Consider the following 19,162-nt stretch of genomic DNA (forward strand, 5'->3'; position numbering starts at 1 on the left):
TCTGTTCTAATAGTCCTTCGCTGCATAGGAAAACTTTTCATGCTCAGTAAGAGGCTAAATCTGAAACCAAGCTGGCCTGCAGATTGCGACGCCTTCTTTAAGAATAATCTGGGCAATATATCTTTGTTCAAAACTTTTCGATCATCTGACTGCCCATGTTTCTTGCTTCATCAGACTTTATGTTAGTGATATCTCCAGATTTTCAGATTAGGATTTACTTTCTTGTACAGGCTACATAGTATATGGCCAGGCCTGAAAACTGAAGCTAATACAAAAGTGCATGTAACTTGAATTTCCCCCATGATTTAACTAAAACAACTAAATCAGACTTTCTGAAATATTTGTATTATGCTCATTAAGGAAATATAAACACAGTATAATGTGTCCAGACTTGGTAAATGAATCAAGAATTTACAAAACTTTTCAACCACCCTCCCTTTCTTCACTGATCTGCTTGTTGTATTAGATCAAAACCACAGTGTCTAATCTGTCTTTGAGGCTCCAGAGCAGCAGAGGGAAGACAGGTTAAGAGCTGGTTTACCAAAGCTGCATGACGACTCACTCCTGTTATATCCAGAATGACGCTCTAACACTTCAAAGGCTGGCCAGACTTCTGAAGAAGCACTGGCCTTTTAGCTTTTGGCAAGGTCGGCTGCTGCCTGTGTTTTCCCACACATGTGCACAGTATCACAGCTGCGGGTCACAGCAACTACACTGCACACATCCTGCACACTGTACAACTCCCCGACCCTCCTATCCTGTCATGATTTACATCCATCTTATCTCACAGGGATTGTCTGTTGTCCATATGGAGCAAGTTTGGACATCAGTTTGTCTTACAAGTTATTATCATTCATGAACATCACCACTGTTTAATAATCATTATCCCCTTTTCAGCAAGTGAATTGCTTCTTTGCTTCTGGATTCAGCAGTAGTTAGCAGATGTTTGACATTCAAAGGTAAGGATATAAATGTGAATTAAATGCAATTATCAGGTCTTTTTTGAGTCCCTGTATTAGAAGGTGTTGTCAAATAAAAATAATCACATTTCTTCTCTTACAGTAGAAGAAAGGGGAAGATCTAATTTTTTTCTTTTAAATCAAAGCTGTATAACTGTTGGACATTTACAAAAATAATATATGATGCTATACTATGTGAGTTACTCAAGTGTTGGTTTTATTCATGCTGGGATGGTGATTTTGGTCGGTCACTCAGTTCAGCTGAAATCAAGACTAATAAATTTAGATAGATCCACTGATCCACTGGGGTTTTCCTGCACAACCGTCTCCAGGTTTTCAGAGAATGGTCCAAAATAGAGAAAACATCCAATGAGCTGCAGTTTTCCAGGTGAAAAGGCCTTATTGATTCCAGAGGTCAGAGGACAATAACCAGACTGCCTCAGGTTGATAGGAAGGAAGTAACTCACATAACCACTCATTACAACCAAGGTATGCAGAAGAGCATCTCTAAATGTACAAATGTTGACCGTGAAGCAGTCCAAACCTACACTAGGTGTCGCGCCTGCCAGCTAAGTACAGGAAACTGAACCTGCAATTCATACAGTCTCCCCAAAATTGGACAGTAGAAGATTTGAAAAATGTTACCTGGGCTGATGAGATTTCTGTTGCAACATTCAGATGGTAGGGTCAGAATTTGGCATCAACAACATGAACGCATGGCTTTAACAGGAGTTTTAACAAGGAGTTTTTAGGACAACCTGATAACGATGAATTACAATACTCCAGCCTATCAGTAATAAATGCATGAACTAGTTTTTCAGCATCACTAATATGTGCATTGAAGGACATCCAGAGTACATAAGTATCTAGTTAGACCATGTTTCTAAGATTTTTGGAGCTGAGTACAATAACCCCAGTTTCATCTGAATTTAGAAATAGGAAATTAGAGGTCATCCAGGTCTTTATGTCTTTATGACATTCCTCCAGTTTAACTAATTGGTGCATGTCATTTGGCTTCATGGATAGATAAAGCTGGGTATCATCTGCATAGCAATGAAAATGTATACTGTGCCTTCTAATAATACTGCCTAAGGGAAGCATGTATAGTGTAAATAGAATTGGTCCTATCACAGAACCCTGTGGAACCCCATAATTAACCTTATTGTGTGAAAAAGACTCCCTGTTTACATGAACACATGAATGTACAACCCAGTTCTAGCAAGGTGTGCGTTATGAAGTGACTGGTGAGTGCATCTCAAAAGAACTGCCATTAAATTACCACACAAGCATTATCTCAATAAAAATAATTAATTAAGGAAATTCTTTGGATTTTCCTCTTTAGTCAAGAGTTAGAAATTTGTGGTGTCAACAAAAAACAGTACAGACTGGCATGTAATGATCTAGCACCACTGACAGATTTATTTAGTCTGATTACTAAATATCTGTAGCAGTGCTAACACCACTCTGGGTGCTGCAAAGTATAAATAATGTTTTCTTTTCTTGTGGTTTGCATTCAGTGATTTAAAACTAACAAAATAAAATTCTCTCCACCTCACCATCTGGACGTCATATACATCTCCTCTGTTTCACTTGCTGTGATATATATCAGCAGAAAATACATCAAATTAACAGGCTCTGTTATGTCAAATTCTCCAGTACTCTGAGATGATGACAGGTGTGCGAGCCTGCAATCAATAACCTTTGAAGAATGAGTTAAGAAGCTGAGGTCTTCCTCTAATTGCATGTTGGTCAGACAGAAAGAAGGCTGGTGTTGTTGTCAGAATAAGCCAGTTATCTGTAAAAGCCCAGTGGAGTTATGATAATTAGAGTCTTCCTCTCTGACACTCCCAAGATGCACCACTCACCACTGCAGAAATCAAATTAGGTGATGCTTAAAATTAACCACAGCCGTTACAGCCACAGTATGTTAAGGGGAATGAAATGAATTTTATTTTCCATTAGACTTTCAGTCAAGCAGCTGGAAGTAAAATATGTCCTAATTTGAAAATTAATCATACACATAACTTGCAACATCATAGTGAATCCCTTGTGTCTCTAAATGCTTAATCACCTTATGACTTTGCTTGGCTTTTTCTTCTTCTTAGTATTGAACTGCCCCCCCACCCCCACCCCACCCCACCCCCCTGAAATGTGCATGTTAGATGGGCTGAATGCTCACCACTGGATGGATGGATTTGAGGGTAGGTGTCAGGTCCCTGTCAGTATGTGTTAGCAATGTGCTGGAATGATTCTCTTCTTTCACTCAGTGGATGCTCTGGACAAAAATCCATCCATGTTGCTTTGGTAGCGATCAGTGAGAATACTTTCAGTATCACCTGAATATTTTTGTCATTTATCACCCTTTCCAAGAAGCACTAATATAGCACAAACTTTGTTGGGGTGTATTTTATTAATACTAGCATACGCCCATGCTACAGTATTGTTTGGCCTGTTTGCGCAAAGTCAGAGTGTCAGAACATATCCTGCATAATTCAGCTTTTATGAACATAAATGAAATGTCATTGTCTGAAATTAAAATGATACAATGCTTTTATAAATTGTAATAGGTGGAGAGATGCTTAAAGTGCTTAATTTTAGGTCCTAATATCTAGGAAGAGCTCACAGACAGACAGACTTTGTGTATCATAGTAGATGTAGATGTTAGCAGTAATTATCTGTGTAGTAGTATCTGTGGATTCATCCATAGTGTTTTTAGATCATTCACACCCTTTTCAAATTATCCAAATTATCCAAATATAACCTTTTCTTGCAAGATGGCAATAATCAATGGCAATGATGTGTAAATTTTATGGTTTAAAACTTGGAGGCATATAATGATTGATGTGAAATTTTAGCTTCATATATCAAATATTTCTATAGGTAAGCTTGAAAAGCCTACTAGCCAGTTGGATTAGGGGGTCAGGAGTGAGAGTTAGGGTCTTGGCAACATAGCCTTGCACAACATAGCATGAGTTACTAATGAGTTAATAATGAGTTACTAATCCTCTTTTCATTGCTCTTAATTGTCTTGTTACATTTATTTTTATGTACAAAAATGTTTACTTGTTGCATTTTTAATGCCTCTTAGTACATTTTACATTCAGATGCCTCCAGGGCAATATGCATACCTATGAAGTGATACTTGAAAAATACAAATATAAATATATTTAACAAAATTATTTTCTCTGTTATTACTATCTGTTGTCATATTTGCTCAATTCCAGCATGAAAATTGAATGAAAATAGCATTTTCTTCATTTTTATGAATGTTAAAACAAGTTCTACATGTTTGATTTTGTATTATTGTGAAATGCAACTATAAACCATTTAAAAATTGTCATAGTTGTCTTTTGCAAGGTGATCTTTTTTTTTTTTTTTTTAGTGTGTGCTGAAAGGGGAGACTTTACAGGATGGCTTTTTCATATTTTAACTATCCAGCACTCGGATATTTATTTGATATTTCTGAACAAAATTAAATATCCTTATTTATTTTAATGGTAAGAGAGGCCAGGGAAAATTTCAGGCTTTTATTCTTAATTGTTTTTTTTCCCGCTATTATTTAAGATGGAATGACCCAGTTTAAGATTTTTTCAAATTCAGCTGATAAGAAGTGCACTGTTTAAAAGGCACTAATAGTCAATCAAAATCAATGGTGTTTTCTCTACAATCAGCCAAAAAATATTTAGCTCTTTTTAGGATATCTCTTTCAAATTATTCAGAGATTGTTCTAAAGTTTTATACGTAGGCTACATATAGACATACTGAAGTGCAGAAATCTGCAAGGAAATTGCATTACAGTTTGGCTTCATTTTAACGGTGCTTATTATGAGTGTCATACACTACATAACCAGCTAAACAACATCACTTAGTGCAAACACAGCCTTTATTTTAAAAAGAAAAGAAAAATGTATAAAACAGAATCAATGACAAACCAAGGTCACTAAGTCCACAAGCTTTTTTAAGGACTCAACATTATACAATTGTTGGTAATAAAGCTTTTGTAACTGTTTACATAACTGTGTTACATAAGTTATTAAGTATGTACATAATGACATTCATGGCAGTTCCTCACAGTGGCATAAAGTTTCCATTCTCATTTATTGAAAAAAAAAAAAAAGCTCTAATATGATGGCAATCTCTTATCACTAATATCTGTATTTATAGCTCATGCCACAAGATTTGTTCTATTAATGAACAAGCCTGACCTGGGACCAAATGTAATGCTTAAATGTTTACCACGTATATGACGAAAAGTTGAGATGACGGCAGTAAACACAGACAAGCTCTAACCAAACAAAAATCAAATAGAGTGCCCTGTTTAAATTAATCCACATTTTTAGTCCCAAAACACTAATTCCACTGACAGCACTCTGAAGGAATCTGACACAGGTCCAAACCCAGGCTTGGACTTCTCCCCAGTCTGATCAGAGCAGATGTTTGTTTTAATTCTTCCTCCAGCTACCTCATACAGTCATTATGTTCCTCGACGTCTCCTTCTGGACTTGCTGGCTGGGAGCGGCCTTATGGGAAATCTGATGGGCTGCTTGTGGAATTTTTTCATTATTTCTTTAATTCGTGACATGTTGGTGCGGACAATGGTGAAGTCGCAGCGCGTGGCGCCCATCTCGTAGCCCACCTCACACTTCTTGCTCACGAGGCTGTATCCCTCAGCCCTGGCCGCTACTCTGTACTCTCCGGGGTTCAGCAGGCGCCAGTAATCACCATCAGCAGCTGAAGATGCAAACACACAGAAAATTAACATTTTTCAACATTGTTCACTTTACATTTGCGCTTCAAGAAAGTGCTATAGATGCCACGGCTGTCACTGAATGAAAAGGTGAACTGATTTTGAAAATATGTCATCACTATGCATGTTGCATAGTGACTGGCAAACTAAGGAAGAGCCCCAGCTAACCCTCATGTCAGAGCAGGAGAGTCCATATTTACAACTTGAATGAGAGCCACTCAGTTTATTTTAGCTCCTCTCAGAGCCCAAACGGTCAGCAGGTTTATGGGGCTTTTGTGCTTACAGCCCAAACTGTGTGTCTCAAAAGACCATGTTAGGAATATCCCCTCTCTCTGCGATTGTAAATAACCAAGAATTAAAGGAAAAAAAAAGCCCTGTCTAAATCAGGGCAATTTGTTAAAATCTGAATTATTGGGTCATAGGGATTACATCTACATAGCTTATTATTTGAAACTTTTGCCGTGTTTTATATGAGCTTCCATCAATGTAACAGTTGGCTTTACATACAGTAATGTGCAAAAGTCTTGAGCCACACTTAATTTCTTTATATTTTGTTAAGAAAACAGGTGCACTGATTTCTTAAAACATGTGAAAATACAGATGGGAATATAGTATATAAGGAAAAAACAAAGTTTGTACAGTTTTAACAAGCTTGAAAGTCAATAACTGGTATGGCCGCCTTTATTTTTCAACATAGTCTGAGCTCTCTGAGCCAACCTTGGGAATCACCTTGTTGGTGCCACAATACCATTTTTTTTTTGGTCAAACTGTGTTATCTTTGGTTTTTTTCAACAAAAGAAATGGCAACAAATTTGGTGTTTTTATGACAGACTACTAGTAACTGTTCTTTGCTAAGCTGTCTGTTGAATGAAAAAGCAGCCAATGCCCAAAGAAAAACTGTGAAACCTTTGAAAATCTAATGAAAGCCTGGAGAACTATTGTTCAAGACCACTTTAAAAAATTACAGCAAAGTCCTGGCTCCTTGGAAGCAAAATATAAAGAAATGAGGGGTGGCTCAAGACTTTTGTACTGTACAGTATATGACAGAAAATAAGGAGCATATGTCCATTTTAGGATTCCACAGAAAACTCTTATTCTACATTTGCAATTGATTTTGCCTTTATTAAAAGTGTCAGTCCTAAGAAGAGAAAAAAAAATCTATTTACCACGTTTATTTAATTGAAACAGTGCAATTAATTAGTTACTTTTTATCAGATGACAGCACCGTCACCTGCCTGTGTTGTCTGTGTACTAGCTGTATAGCCATATTATTATTCACTTCAGCTATACTGTTGGCAGACTAGTTTTTTTTTTCAAAAGCACAATGAACACATTGATCAGGAGTAAATTTTGCTAATAACATCTTCATGACTTGAGGAAAATATGCACTGAGTCAGCATTTCATCAAAGAAGCTGATACTGTACTTACTGAATAAGAGTCTACTGGATCCAAAGTTTTGCACCTTTACTGACACTAGATCTTAAAGCTTTCCCCCCTGCAGCTTCATTTTTCTAATCCAGTGGCTACGTCCATCGTTAATATACAGGTCATGATGTAAAGTTGAAGCATAAATTGCGGCGAAATTTATTTGTATAGTCTTGGCAGAACGATGAGTAAGAAATTTTATGATAGAATTTGCACCCTTAAGTGTTTTACATATTAAGAACCATGAAACACATTAAAATACAATATATATATATATATATTTTGCAACAGTTGCAAAATGCAAACTGTGTCCTAGAAATCTGAATTTGAACAGCCTACTAAGCAGTGGCAGAAAAGCAAGCATTATAAAAGCCTTCATTTAGAGCCTAAAATAAATGCTGGAGAGTCCTGTGCGCTCTACTTTTGAGGTGTTCTATAAATGTAGAAAGACGCTCTTTTCAAAGGAGCTCTTCTTTGTCATGTTGGATTTTCTTGTTCCCTCTGTGCTGAACACTGCTTTTACGTGACCTCAGCACACCAGTGCGCTTATGGAATATTTTCAGTCTTTGAGTCACTCACAAAAACGACAGTGTTGCATCCCTTCTGTCATCCAAACACCCACCTGACACGTCTGAACAACCACCGAGACAAATGAAATATGAAGGCAGGTCTGCTTCTGCTGCTGTCAGTCCAAATAGTTACACAAGAGCATCCATGCTCATATTACTGACACTTAGATAGAACACGGGATTTGAATTGTTTCCTGAAATTATTGCATTCAAAATGCAATGGAACTAATGTATTTTCACTCAGGAAATGCAGCAAAACTGTCTGTTGTCTCTTTTTGGTGACTACAGCTGTTTTATCTTGATAAGAAAAAAGTGCCTTGCAAATGTCTGCTTCTGACGGTTCACAAAGTTCCAAAGCAAATTTGAAGCAGCTGAAAAGGTACAATCATCAAAGTAAATACCCTGAAATATTTCCTCTATGCTGCTGAGAATAGCAAGAATTCTAAGAGGAAGAAGTGACTTAAACGTAGTTCCAGGAATAATAATGGCTAATGTCCTTTTGAACATTTGATTTCACGCTCTAAGAACAAAACTACTTTGGCTTGGAAGGTTGCATTTTTTTAAGGCATCAGAAGAGATTGCCTTGAGGACTCACACTCGATTGTTAAATTCAGAGCAGGAGGCCTTGACAGCACAGGCTATGACTGTGAATTGAGTCAGAGCTCTGCTAAAATACATAACCTGCTTTTGTTTGTGCCTTTTATTCTATCTTATACTGAAATACCAACTCGTTGTAGGAATGATTCATTTCTGAAGAATAAGCTGGGCTGTAGAGACAGTTGAGTCAGTGTGCCCCGAGGCAGCTTCTTCTGCTTTGATTGCAAAATCTGAGCTTACTCACAAAAAATTTCAGACAAAGGCAAAAACGCTGCTGCAAAACAGACGATGGCAGCTACCCATGTCCAGAAAATGGGACCAGGATTTTCTAGTGAATATGTTTACTTTGTACTGGGTTAGTAGCTCAAACCATTACTGACTCAGAGTACACACACAGAGATCATCAGTGAACTGGCTCTTCATTTAGATGTCAAGCACACACTTAAAAAAAGTTGGCAGACATATAAACACCCAGCAAAGTGCCCAAAAACAACTTTGTGGTCATTTCTGATGCAGCGCCACTCACCAGGATACGATTTTGCCATGTTTACACACATGCACAGACTGCAAAGACTGAATAATGCAGCACTTTACCTGTGCGGATGTCATGGCTGATGCCCTCCACAGAGATAATGGCATTAGCTATTCCACGACCTTGCTGGTCCCTGACTACACCTTTGATCCCACGTTGCACCTGCATGGAAAGCATGACACATACTGTCATGTGTAATTTAGTATGATGTGTACCACATCTTGTACCACATCTTGACAGTTGACGATGTTATAATATATTTCCACCAAGGTTCAAACTGGCAAGTAAAAAAGCCTGTTTTTGACAATAACAATAATTTAGAGCTGGTGTAACACTTTCAAGTAAGTACTTAAGGGAGCAGGTAGACAGAAAGGAAATTAGAGTAAAACCATAACATCATAAAACTGCTTTAAAAAAAATAATAATAATAATAATAATAATGAAGAATGTGTTTAAGTACCTTTATTGGTTATTTGTTTTTTTGTGTACATGTGTAAGATTCAGGGGCTCCTTTATTTCTGTACCTGCTCCATGAATACAAGAAGAGACTCGCGATTGTTCTCCCACTCCTCAGGCAGCTCACTCTCATGAGGAAATTTGTCACAACCCACATACATCGACAGCTCAAAGCAATTGGTGTGCAAATAGCTGAAATCATTCATACCTGCCAAGAAAAAGAAAGAGCAGAAGCTGGCAGAATTAGGTCAGAATTTAGTACACTGACTGGCCAGATCTGTGAAACCAGAAGTGGGTTTGAAACATCCTTTTGTTATTATTTGTTTGTCTGTGAATTGTTACATAATGCCTCAGGCTAAAACCTAGAAGCTTTGAAAGCAGAAGTTTTCTGAATATGCAGATTTATGCTAAACAGAGCTACAGCTCAAAGGCTCAGAGCTGAGCAGAGAAATCCTGTATAACACAGTGAGAAAACACCCAGATATGGACACTAACTGCCGGCTGCAGTGTGCCAGGATGCTCCATTGATGGTGCCGTCCTCCTTCGCAAAGTCTTGTGTGTGGCAGACCCGTCGGTTGGCATCAGTCATCAGACGGTGGGTGGACGCGTAGGAGAAGGCCAGCCAGCGGAAGATGTGGTCATCTGGGGTAGGAGTTTGCTCCCTGACCACCCCTTGGGAGCGAGTTCTGTCATATGGGAAGGTCACCACCAGCTCCCCACCCTGAAGGTTACCACCCAGCACAAAGGGCATCTTCTCCATCCATGCTATCAGAGCTCGTGTCTCCAAGGCAACCTACAGGCGGGGATACAGAAGAGGCAAGGATAATGTAATTTTTGCAATCATCTCAGCACAATCACTAAATTAACTCCCTCATGCTGAAAACAATTTCACTGCAATGTGCTCTAAAGAGGGAGTAATAGAGGTATTTAAATGTTAAAATACTGCAGTATAATTTCAGTAAAATGCATTTTGAAAAGTGAACAAATATTCATTAAGAGGCAGGAAATTGATAAAATTGCCCCTGCCGTTTGGGCTCATGTAACCCCTTTTATCTCTAAGCACATGCTGAACAAGTTAACCAGGCAGGCAAGGATAGTTTTCACAGCTTTGTGAGCACAGATGGGGATCCCGGCTCTACAGCTGCAGCAGCTATTCTGGAGGCTTCGTATGACTCACTCGGGGCTCTCGCCAACGTCAAAACACTCGTGAGGATGAGCTTTAAATAGATTGCCGGGTATATTTTAGCTCACAGCCTCTTTGTCGTCACACAGCAAATGCACCCACTTCTCCCAAAATAGACAGCGTTGATGTGCCCTTGTGAAAGGTTTACCCTTTTCAAAAGGCTGATGGTCTGCGCCGTGAAATTTGTTTGCTACGCTACTCGGGAATGCAGGACAAAAATACAGTGTGAAAATTTGTCACCTGAAGGAAAAGTCACTGGAAACCAAATGGCAATCACAATTTTAAAGATGCAGCAGCACTTGAAAGACTTCATGACTTACTGAGGCATTTGTGGACTGGTACCAATCTGGGATGGGCACATGGTGGTTGAACATCTTGCGAGGAAGCCACTTCTTGGCCTCGGCTGCCCACAGAATCGAGTTAAGATCAGGGAAGTTATGGTGAATGTCTATTCCATTGTTGCTCCATCGACCCCGAGACCAGCCGCTGAGCTCTGAACCCTGTGTAAAACAAAGGAAAACCACAATATTTTGGAAATTCAAAGACAGTGGGAGTACCGTTCTATGATTACAGATGGAATTCTGTGAGTGGTTAAGGTGGGAAGTGTGGAGTTGTCTTCATCAAATCATTAAGAAGCTTGGAAGAGGTATCAAGCCAGTCGCAGGAGGGACAGGGGTTGCAATGGCTGATAAGAAAAAAAAAAAAAATCCTGTGGTCCACTCGCACAATTTGCCAAATAAACAACATTCTATAAAACGGAAGGCCATCACCTGCAAGCAAAAAGGGCTTAAAGCTGCTTTAAATCATTTTTGGATCACATTTAAAGGATTCTGAATAGAAATTTATGGAAGATACTGTTTCCCGCCCCGCCCCTGCCCTCTTTTTTAAAAACAGCATTTTGGGGCAAAGTCATTTTTAATCAGATTTGACTGATGATGCATGCAGCACTTATACCCACTGAAATTAAAGTTAGCGGTCTTGTAACCCAAAATAACTCTGCCAAGTGGCGAGGCTTAAAAGTCTGTGGAAAGCAACATACATATCCATCAGACTTAGATCAACTCCACTATTTCATGTCATTTTTAATTTGGTCAATAAAAACTCAATTTTTAATTTTTATATAAATACATACCTGTGTTCTTAGCTTGTTCAAGTCATTTGCTGTTTCTATCTTTACATTTGTTGTTTGCTTGGGACTGTACACTCTGATAGTGTTTGCTGAAATGAACTGGTTATGGTTTCATGGCACTTGGGGCTAGTGAGAGCCAACTCAACCTTAAAGGGTATGTGCAGCCAGCGGACCAACTGCTAAGTTGAGATGCAGAGCTGAGTAAGTAGTTTGAGTGAACGCTCTTTCTTCTTAAAAAAATAACTTTAACTGCTGCATCAGCCATGATAATGTGATTATATAAGTAATATAAAAATGGTTTGTATGACGCCTTTCTGAAAGCATCCCAGGTACTGGAATAACACTGAAATTGGTTGTTAGCTTTTATGAAAAGTGTGTTACCGTATGTAGAGTGCACTCACGTTGTTCAAACTAATTTTCCAGAATGCACCAGCACTGCATGCACCTTTTTTAGGGTGAGACCAAGCAGAGAGATGCTGCTTTCACCAGAGGCCAGCTTGTGGTATGAGGTCACAGATGGCTGTCTTGCAGACCTACCACTTCAAAGGCTTTCTCGTACCCATCAGGGTTGACAGATGGCAGTAGATGGATTCTAGTCTCTTCCACCAGGTGACGTATCCGCTGGTTCCCAGATAGGTACTCCAAACACATGAACTGCATCAGCAGGAGGAGCAGCTCTCGTCCCAGCACCTCGTTACCATGTGATCCTGCCGTGTAACGAAACTCTGGTTCACCTGATCCACAGGTTCATATTAAGGGAGAGATAGAGGAAAAACATAAAGGTTTATAGTGCCAGCAGTACAGTCTCAGAACACTTTTTCTGTATTAAATTCAGCAAATATAACCCACTACTTAACTACTCACCAACTTCATGTTCTCCTGGATTGTCAGAGATCTCAATGGCATATAATTTCAGGCCACTGTGACTCTTTCCTATGTTATAGATCCGGGTGATGTTGGGGCACATTTCATTAACCACCTTCATTAGCTGTGAAAAGTAAATAAAGAAGCATTAACTGCTGATACATTGTATAAAATCTGACCTAAATGTGTGAATTACTATCTATTGCAGCACTCACATTATCTTGCAGAGGTACAAGAGACCAAAAAATACATTTATTCAAACACCTAAGTGCAATTTACAGTTCAGATACAAAATTTTCAAAGTCACAAAAGTGCTCAGAATAACAGAAAATTGGAACATCAATCGTTCCATGACAAGAGAACAGCTGTCATGTACTGAAAGCTGTCCAACAAACGAGCAAATCGACCTTGAGCTGAGATTGTTTTGTCAACTGCTGTTTTCAAGATAATGAACTGTTGAGCTCAACATTACACAGTCAGCATTACAGTCTCTAAATCTCCTAGAATAAAAATGTACTAGTTCAGTATTTAATTTATTTTACTAGTTAGTCATTCAGTCACTAATTTAACAATCTGAGAAGATCTGTTCTTCATTATTCATCATGTTCCCAGATGAACTGCTAATAGATTTGGCTATTTTTCACAGTATTTCTTTCTGTTTGTGCTCTTTTCACTTGTTTAAAGGGGCTCTTGTAGAAAATACTAAGTTATAAAAGTTTCAATCAGAAAATTATTACAAGTTGGTTGTTTGGTCATCAAACCATCTCTCACAACAATGCAGTTAAAGCTTGTTCCTGAGTTACATTATATAAGGACAAAACAGCAACGACTGGGGCTGAAAAATGTGGAAATGCCAAAAAACAAAGTGCTGTTTTTTGAATGGCCTTGGGGCTGACTACAAAAGTGAATCAATCTGCATAGATTTGCTGGAAACAATCACATTTAAATGAGCAAAATATATATATATATATATATATATATATATATATATATATATGGCTTCAATAGGTAATTCCCTGTCTTGAAAACTGTATGGTTTTTTTATAAAACTCGCCCATTTAAATGTTATTAAGGTTTCAACTTGTGCATTAATAGGGGCATGACCACGATGAAAGAAGTGAATGCCATATTCTTTTGAAGTGCCACACTAATGTGTCACCTTAGCTAACTGCACCTCTCCACTTTGTGTTGTTGGTGCCCTTTGGAGCGAGTCTAATCTGACAAACAATACTGCTTGCTGTGAGGTTCCTTACTAATAGCTTATCCAAGAGAGCCCTAGAGTGCTAGTATTTAGCACTAGCGATAATTAGCCAATTAGATACATCTACCTGTTCAGCCCATTCAACTTAATGGATGCACTTTACCAACCAAGCTTGCTAGTATTAGATGCTAATTCAGCACACCATCTTCTTGCTTCATCAAAGGTGGCTGTAGTCATAATTCAAACTAGAGACTTCAGAATAGCATGTGTCACAGTGGGTATCTTTTATCTACAGTCCACCATAATAACGGCTTAAGATGATTTTAACTTCAATTTCTATTTATTTTGTCATAAATATAATTTATGTTTTGCTTAGTTTTAAAGATATGTAAACATGTAATTAAAACTAAAATATAAAAATATTCCAAAAACAGTGTCATAGTGCTGTGCAACAGTCCACATTTAATAACACCGTAGTCATTGAGAGGTGCTTTGTAGCAGCAGTCAAGGCAATTATGAAACCTGGAAGACAGGCCCATACAGAGGCTGATTAAAATAGTAACAATTATCATGTACTCCGCTGCACGACTGGTGACACAAAGAACATGTGCAGTTGGAGAAAGCCTAACTGGCTGTTAAGTTAAGCAATTAATGTCAGATGTGTGTGTGTGTGTGTGAGTGTGTGTGTGTGTGTGTGTGTGTGTGTGTGTGTGTGTGTGTGTGTGTGTGTGTGTGTACTCTCCCTTCTAGCTGCAGCAGAACCTACTAACCCGTCAGGCACGATGGGATTTTAAGCAAGTCTGTGTTTAACTTAACTTTTCAAGCAAATCATTAAACAAATGTCTGCTTTTTATTGATAAAAATATGGGATCCCAAGTCTCAGTTTAATAAAGCGCAGCATGCCCTTGATAAATAAAACTGGACTGTTATTTACCATAACCGTTGTAGGATATCCTTAGAAGACTACCAATTCTTTATGTGTCATTTTTTCCTTACTGAAACATAATATGTGTGCTTCAACTTTATACTTACTCTAATGCTGTTATTAAAGAGAAGCATCTTGGCCAGGGTGTTCCCAGGCGATATTAATTTAGAATGTGAAAAGTGCTCTTTCCTCCCCATTTATAATGCCTTTTCACTGTCTGTGCTTTGGCAATATCAGTAATCCCAAGGGCACTGTATTATAATCAGCTGTGGTCTCAGAAAAGGACAGTCCTTGAGCAATACGGGGGATATCTTTTTCATTACTTTCATTGGGCATGTACTTTATTTGAGAACCCGTGAAGGGGCTATTTCCACTTTAAAGTTCTGGCACAACACTATTTAAGCAGTTACAGATGAAGGGGAGATATGGTACCTACAAGAAGAAGCAAAATGTCAAGGGTGGAAGGGCCCTACAAAAGGAGTTTTAAAAATAGCCATTCCTCTCTGTGGAGGCCTATTGAGGCTGAACTCCCAGTGTGATGCACTTTAGCTTTAAAAGAAAAGAAAGCAAAGAAAAACAGATTGTGTTATTCACTTTGATATTCCTATAGTGTAATTTCAAGCAGTCACAACAGCTCTCCAAAGAGCTATACATAGCAGTCCTAGTGTGCTAAAGAGCAGTTCAGAAACCCGCAGTTGAGTGTATGACACATAGAGCTGCTACATTACAGACAATTACGATTCATAATCACTCCAGCAGAGTGTACACAGTGACAAATACAGCTGTCCACCTTCTTGGTACAAACCGGGCTACTGCTCATGACAACTATATGAATAAGTAATGTCACAACCAGAGATGCTTTATGAATTTTTATGTGGCTGGCACTGTTCACTTCATTTGTTACAAGGGTACACTTTGTTCTTGCAAAGGACACAACTTGTCTACCGTTGGCTCGTAGTTACACAAAATGTTTTATTGCTTCGTGCCCTGGCCTGAATAAGAAATAGGCTGAGTCTTTTTAAGGAGGCCCATATCTGTCTGTTCGCTGTGACTCACCTGCCTCATTTCTTTGTAGCTGTGATGTCTGAAGTCTAAGTCATCTGTTGTTATGATTTCATTGCGTCTATGATAATAATTATTTGGATCTGGAATCAGAAGATATACAGTTATTGGTATTCAGAGAATTTAAAAAGTAGACTTTTATTTGCAATGATACCTGCAGAAAAAAATTAATCAGGCATGCCAGGTGGTTCAAGACTGTAAAAGATATGCACCTGCTCTCTTGGCTTCAGTTTAGGTTTATCTCATGCAAAATTAAAACATTTTCTTTCTTTGCCAAGACTCTGAGATAGCTGTTTTTGAGATTTCTACCACAACCCCAACACAAATTTCATAATTGCGCTTTTAGTCTTGTCTTTTCCAGCAAGTGTCTCAGTTACTGTGCATAATCTCTATAGAGCTTGAGTGAAAAACGTATCACTATTTGAGTAGAAAATATTCCAGGAAAGAAGAAAATGCATAAAAGCAAAACTAGCCCTGCAAGAAAAATTAAGGGTTAATTGTTCATGTGTTTGCTTTTTCCATACAAACCCGTCACCTGGCAAAGGACAGCCAAGGATCTCCGCTCTCATACAGATGCTGCCTCTGTTAAACCAAGAGCGAGGGTTAATTCGAATGTATCGAGCAACCACGGGCGTTGGGAAGATGTTCCGGACTGGGATCTCTTTTTCCCTGTTGCCTCTGAATATCTACTGAGACAAACAGATAGGCTTACATAAAATACGTGCTAAAGAGGCTTTAAAAATATTTTTAAAAGTTGAGGTTTTACAGTTAGTACATGCAAAGAACAATGAAAAAAAATATATAAAAACAGTTCCTATTGTTAACCCAAAAGCAAACGCACATCCATGCACCTGTACAATGTCATTAAACTCTGATGCCACTGGGAGTTTATTGCAAATTTTCACACCCATGGTTGGAGTTCTTATCTGCACCTTGTGGCATTTTGAAAGACCAACAGAGCAGTTTGGCATTTGGCACAAAAGGTAGGTGAGAGGGAAGCTCGTAACAGACACTAAATTACCATTGGGATATTATCTCCCACATCGATGACACCACCAGCCAAGGGAGTGCACAGTTACACCAAAATTTAATTAACTGGGATGTGCACCATAGTAGGGTGCAATGAGGATATGATTTTCCTCAAAAATATTAACGTAATCCAATTTGCATAAGTGATTATTAATCTTTCTTTCTTTCTTTCTTTCTTTCTTTCTTTCTTTCTTTCTTTCTTTCTTTCTTTCTTTCTTTCTTTCTTTCTTTCTTTCTTTCTTTCTTTCTTTCTTTCTTTCTTTCTTTCAGCTGTATTTGGATTCTATCTATTCAGTTACGTCAAATGCAGAAGTATCAAGTGGGAAAAAAAGATGGCTCTCTGACAATGAGCCAGGCTAAAGTTCCCATCTGCTTGAGTCTCCTCAGTGTTTACTACTTTTTCTCGGCTAAGCTAGGATATAAGCAGGCATCTAAATCTTTCTTTGTAATTGCTCCATAGCCATTTAAAAGTTCAAGTCAATGGTTCCATCAATGATGATGCTCAAAATCTTTACACCATCATAGAATTTTGTACATAATAGATATGTCACAATTCACAAAAATCTTGAGTCACCCTTCATTTCTATATATTTTTCTAGGAACATTAGAAAAAAGGTGCAGTTAAGCATTGAAACATCTACAAACATAAATAAAAATGCAGTAGATAAGGCAAAAACAGAGTTTGTGGAATTCTGACAAGCTTGAAAGTCAATATTTGGTATGACCACCTTTATTTTTCAGCACAGCCTTCAACACAACAAGAGGCAAGCGTTCTTGCCATTCTTTAAGCAGTCTTCAGGAATAGTTCTCCAGGCTTCTTGAAGGACATTCAAAACTCTTCTTTGGATGTTGACTGTCTTTTGTTGCATTCTCTGTCTGGCTTTGGAGAACAGTAGATGGATCAACTGACGGGCCAAATGCATCTCTCAGGTAATTTTTTCCTATTTCTTTAGAACATGACTTTCAGACATTAATAAAGTGGCTAAAGCTACAATTTCATTTTTTTTCTTTGCTATGTTGTCTGTCATTTGTTCCTCTGAAAATGGTCAGGTAGTTTCAAAAGGCCTGTAGAACTATCATTCAAGACTATTTTAAAAAAAGTTACAACGAAGTCTGGCTCCTTGGAAGCAAAATATAATGAATTGATGGGTGGCTCAAGACTTTTGTATAATGATGTAAATGTCTAGATTGTTACTCACCAAGTCTATTGAGCCATTCTTCAGCATTATCCAGGTATGGCTGTCATTGCTAAACATGACTTTGTACGAGGTGACCCAATCACTCCTGTTAAAAATCATTAAAAAAATCAGAGAAAGAGGGAGAAATGTCATTTGTGGCCTTTGTTACTTACTTTGCCTAATAATCACACTGAACTGCCATTTTGTTATATTTTATACATTTGAATCACTGGGTGATATTTTACTGACCCAAAGACAGCAAAGAGTAAGACCCCACATATTTCCAATTCTAATAAAATGCGGCAAATATTAGAAGATGTTTTTCAGGACTGTTAGCTGTTTTCTTGCTCACCACACATCCAGACACATTTAAATTGTGTGAAAACTCATTTACAAAGAGTATACCTGGAGAAGAGGTCAAGGAATTTATATCTGATGCAACCGCTCCAGGATCTACATCGCCCTTTGCCCCATGACAGCTGGCATATGTTCCAGTCCCTAACAACTTAGGGTTGCAGGGGGCTGGTAAACAAATGGATGGATGGTTAATTGGTGATTATAAATTGTGAGTGAGAATGGTTGTCTGTCTCTCTGTGTTAGCCCTGCAACAGACTGGCGACCTGTACAGGGTGTACCCTTCGTCTCACCCTATGATAGGTGGGATAAGCCCCCCCCCCCCCCCCCACGACCCTGAATAGGATAAGTGGAAGAGCATGGATGGATGGATGGATGGATGGTTGGTTAGGTTTAGCAATCACAATGAAGTTTCTATTTGATAAACTTGTCTCACTGTTGGCAAGTATGCAAAAACGTGGGGGCTATTCCAGGAAAACTTGAACCCAACAAAGTAATCTGAAACACTGTACTGTTTCAGGTTCAGTAATTTTGTTTTGTGGAGTTCAAGTGCATTAGAAAACTATATTGAGATTTTACACAGCGTTAACCATGTTAAATAAAAGGAACATTCAAGGCTAGGCCAAGCAGTATGCCAGATTCACTGGTGGGGGGGTCTACAGGGAAACACTTCTTTAAGGCTCTAAAGAAGTTACCTTATTTACATGGGCCCCATGCTCTGCAAACCATGTTGTCTTTTAGTCATTTTAATCTATTTTCCAGGCTTTTCCAGGCATCACTTGAGCTCTATTAATCTCCTTAAAGAATAAAATCCATTAGTGCACTCTTGTAACTTGCTCAAGCTGTTTAATCCATCACAGTGAGCATCAAATCTGTGAGACCAAGGAGAATATGCATTAATCTTTCCTAAAGTTACACCGTGCCAACTTTTAAAACCAGTCTTAAACTGCA

General features: G+C 38.4%; 1 protein-coding gene across 2 annotated transcripts in view; it reads right to left on the reverse strand.

Annotated features, from left to right (window-relative positions):
- Positions 1-4,823: 4,823 nt before the first annotated feature.
- Positions 4,824-19,162, reverse strand: part of cpxm2 (carboxypeptidase X (M14 family), member 2) — a 28,724-nt gene continuing 14,385 nt past the window's right edge. For both annotated transcript variants that reach the window (XM_030755903.1, XM_030755904.1), the window contains 10 exons: positions 17,879-17,963; positions 16,186-16,336; positions 15,645-15,733; positions 12,463-12,586; positions 12,136-12,332; positions 10,790-10,969; positions 9,782-10,079; positions 9,355-9,494; positions 8,893-8,992; positions 4,824-5,690 (listed from right to left, as the gene is read on the reverse strand). In XM_030755903.1, the coding sequence (XP_030611763.1) occupies positions 5,434-5,690; positions 8,893-8,992; positions 9,355-9,494; positions 9,782-10,079; positions 10,790-10,969; positions 12,136-12,332; positions 12,463-12,586; positions 15,645-15,733; positions 16,186-16,336; positions 17,879-17,963 (1,621 nt within the window). In that variant the 3' untranslated portion in view covers positions 4,824-5,433. The remainder of the gene's footprint in view (positions 5,691-8,892; positions 8,993-9,354; positions 9,495-9,781; positions 10,080-10,789; positions 10,970-12,135; positions 12,333-12,462; positions 12,587-15,644; positions 15,734-16,185; positions 16,337-17,878; positions 17,964-19,162) is intronic.

This window comes from Archocentrus centrarchus, chromosome 19 (genome assembly GCF_007364275.1).
Source record: "Archocentrus centrarchus isolate MPI-CPG fArcCen1 chromosome 19, fArcCen1, whole genome shotgun sequence".
NCBI classification, from domain to species: domain Eukaryota; kingdom Metazoa; phylum Chordata; class Actinopteri; order Cichliformes; family Cichlidae; genus Archocentrus; species Archocentrus centrarchus.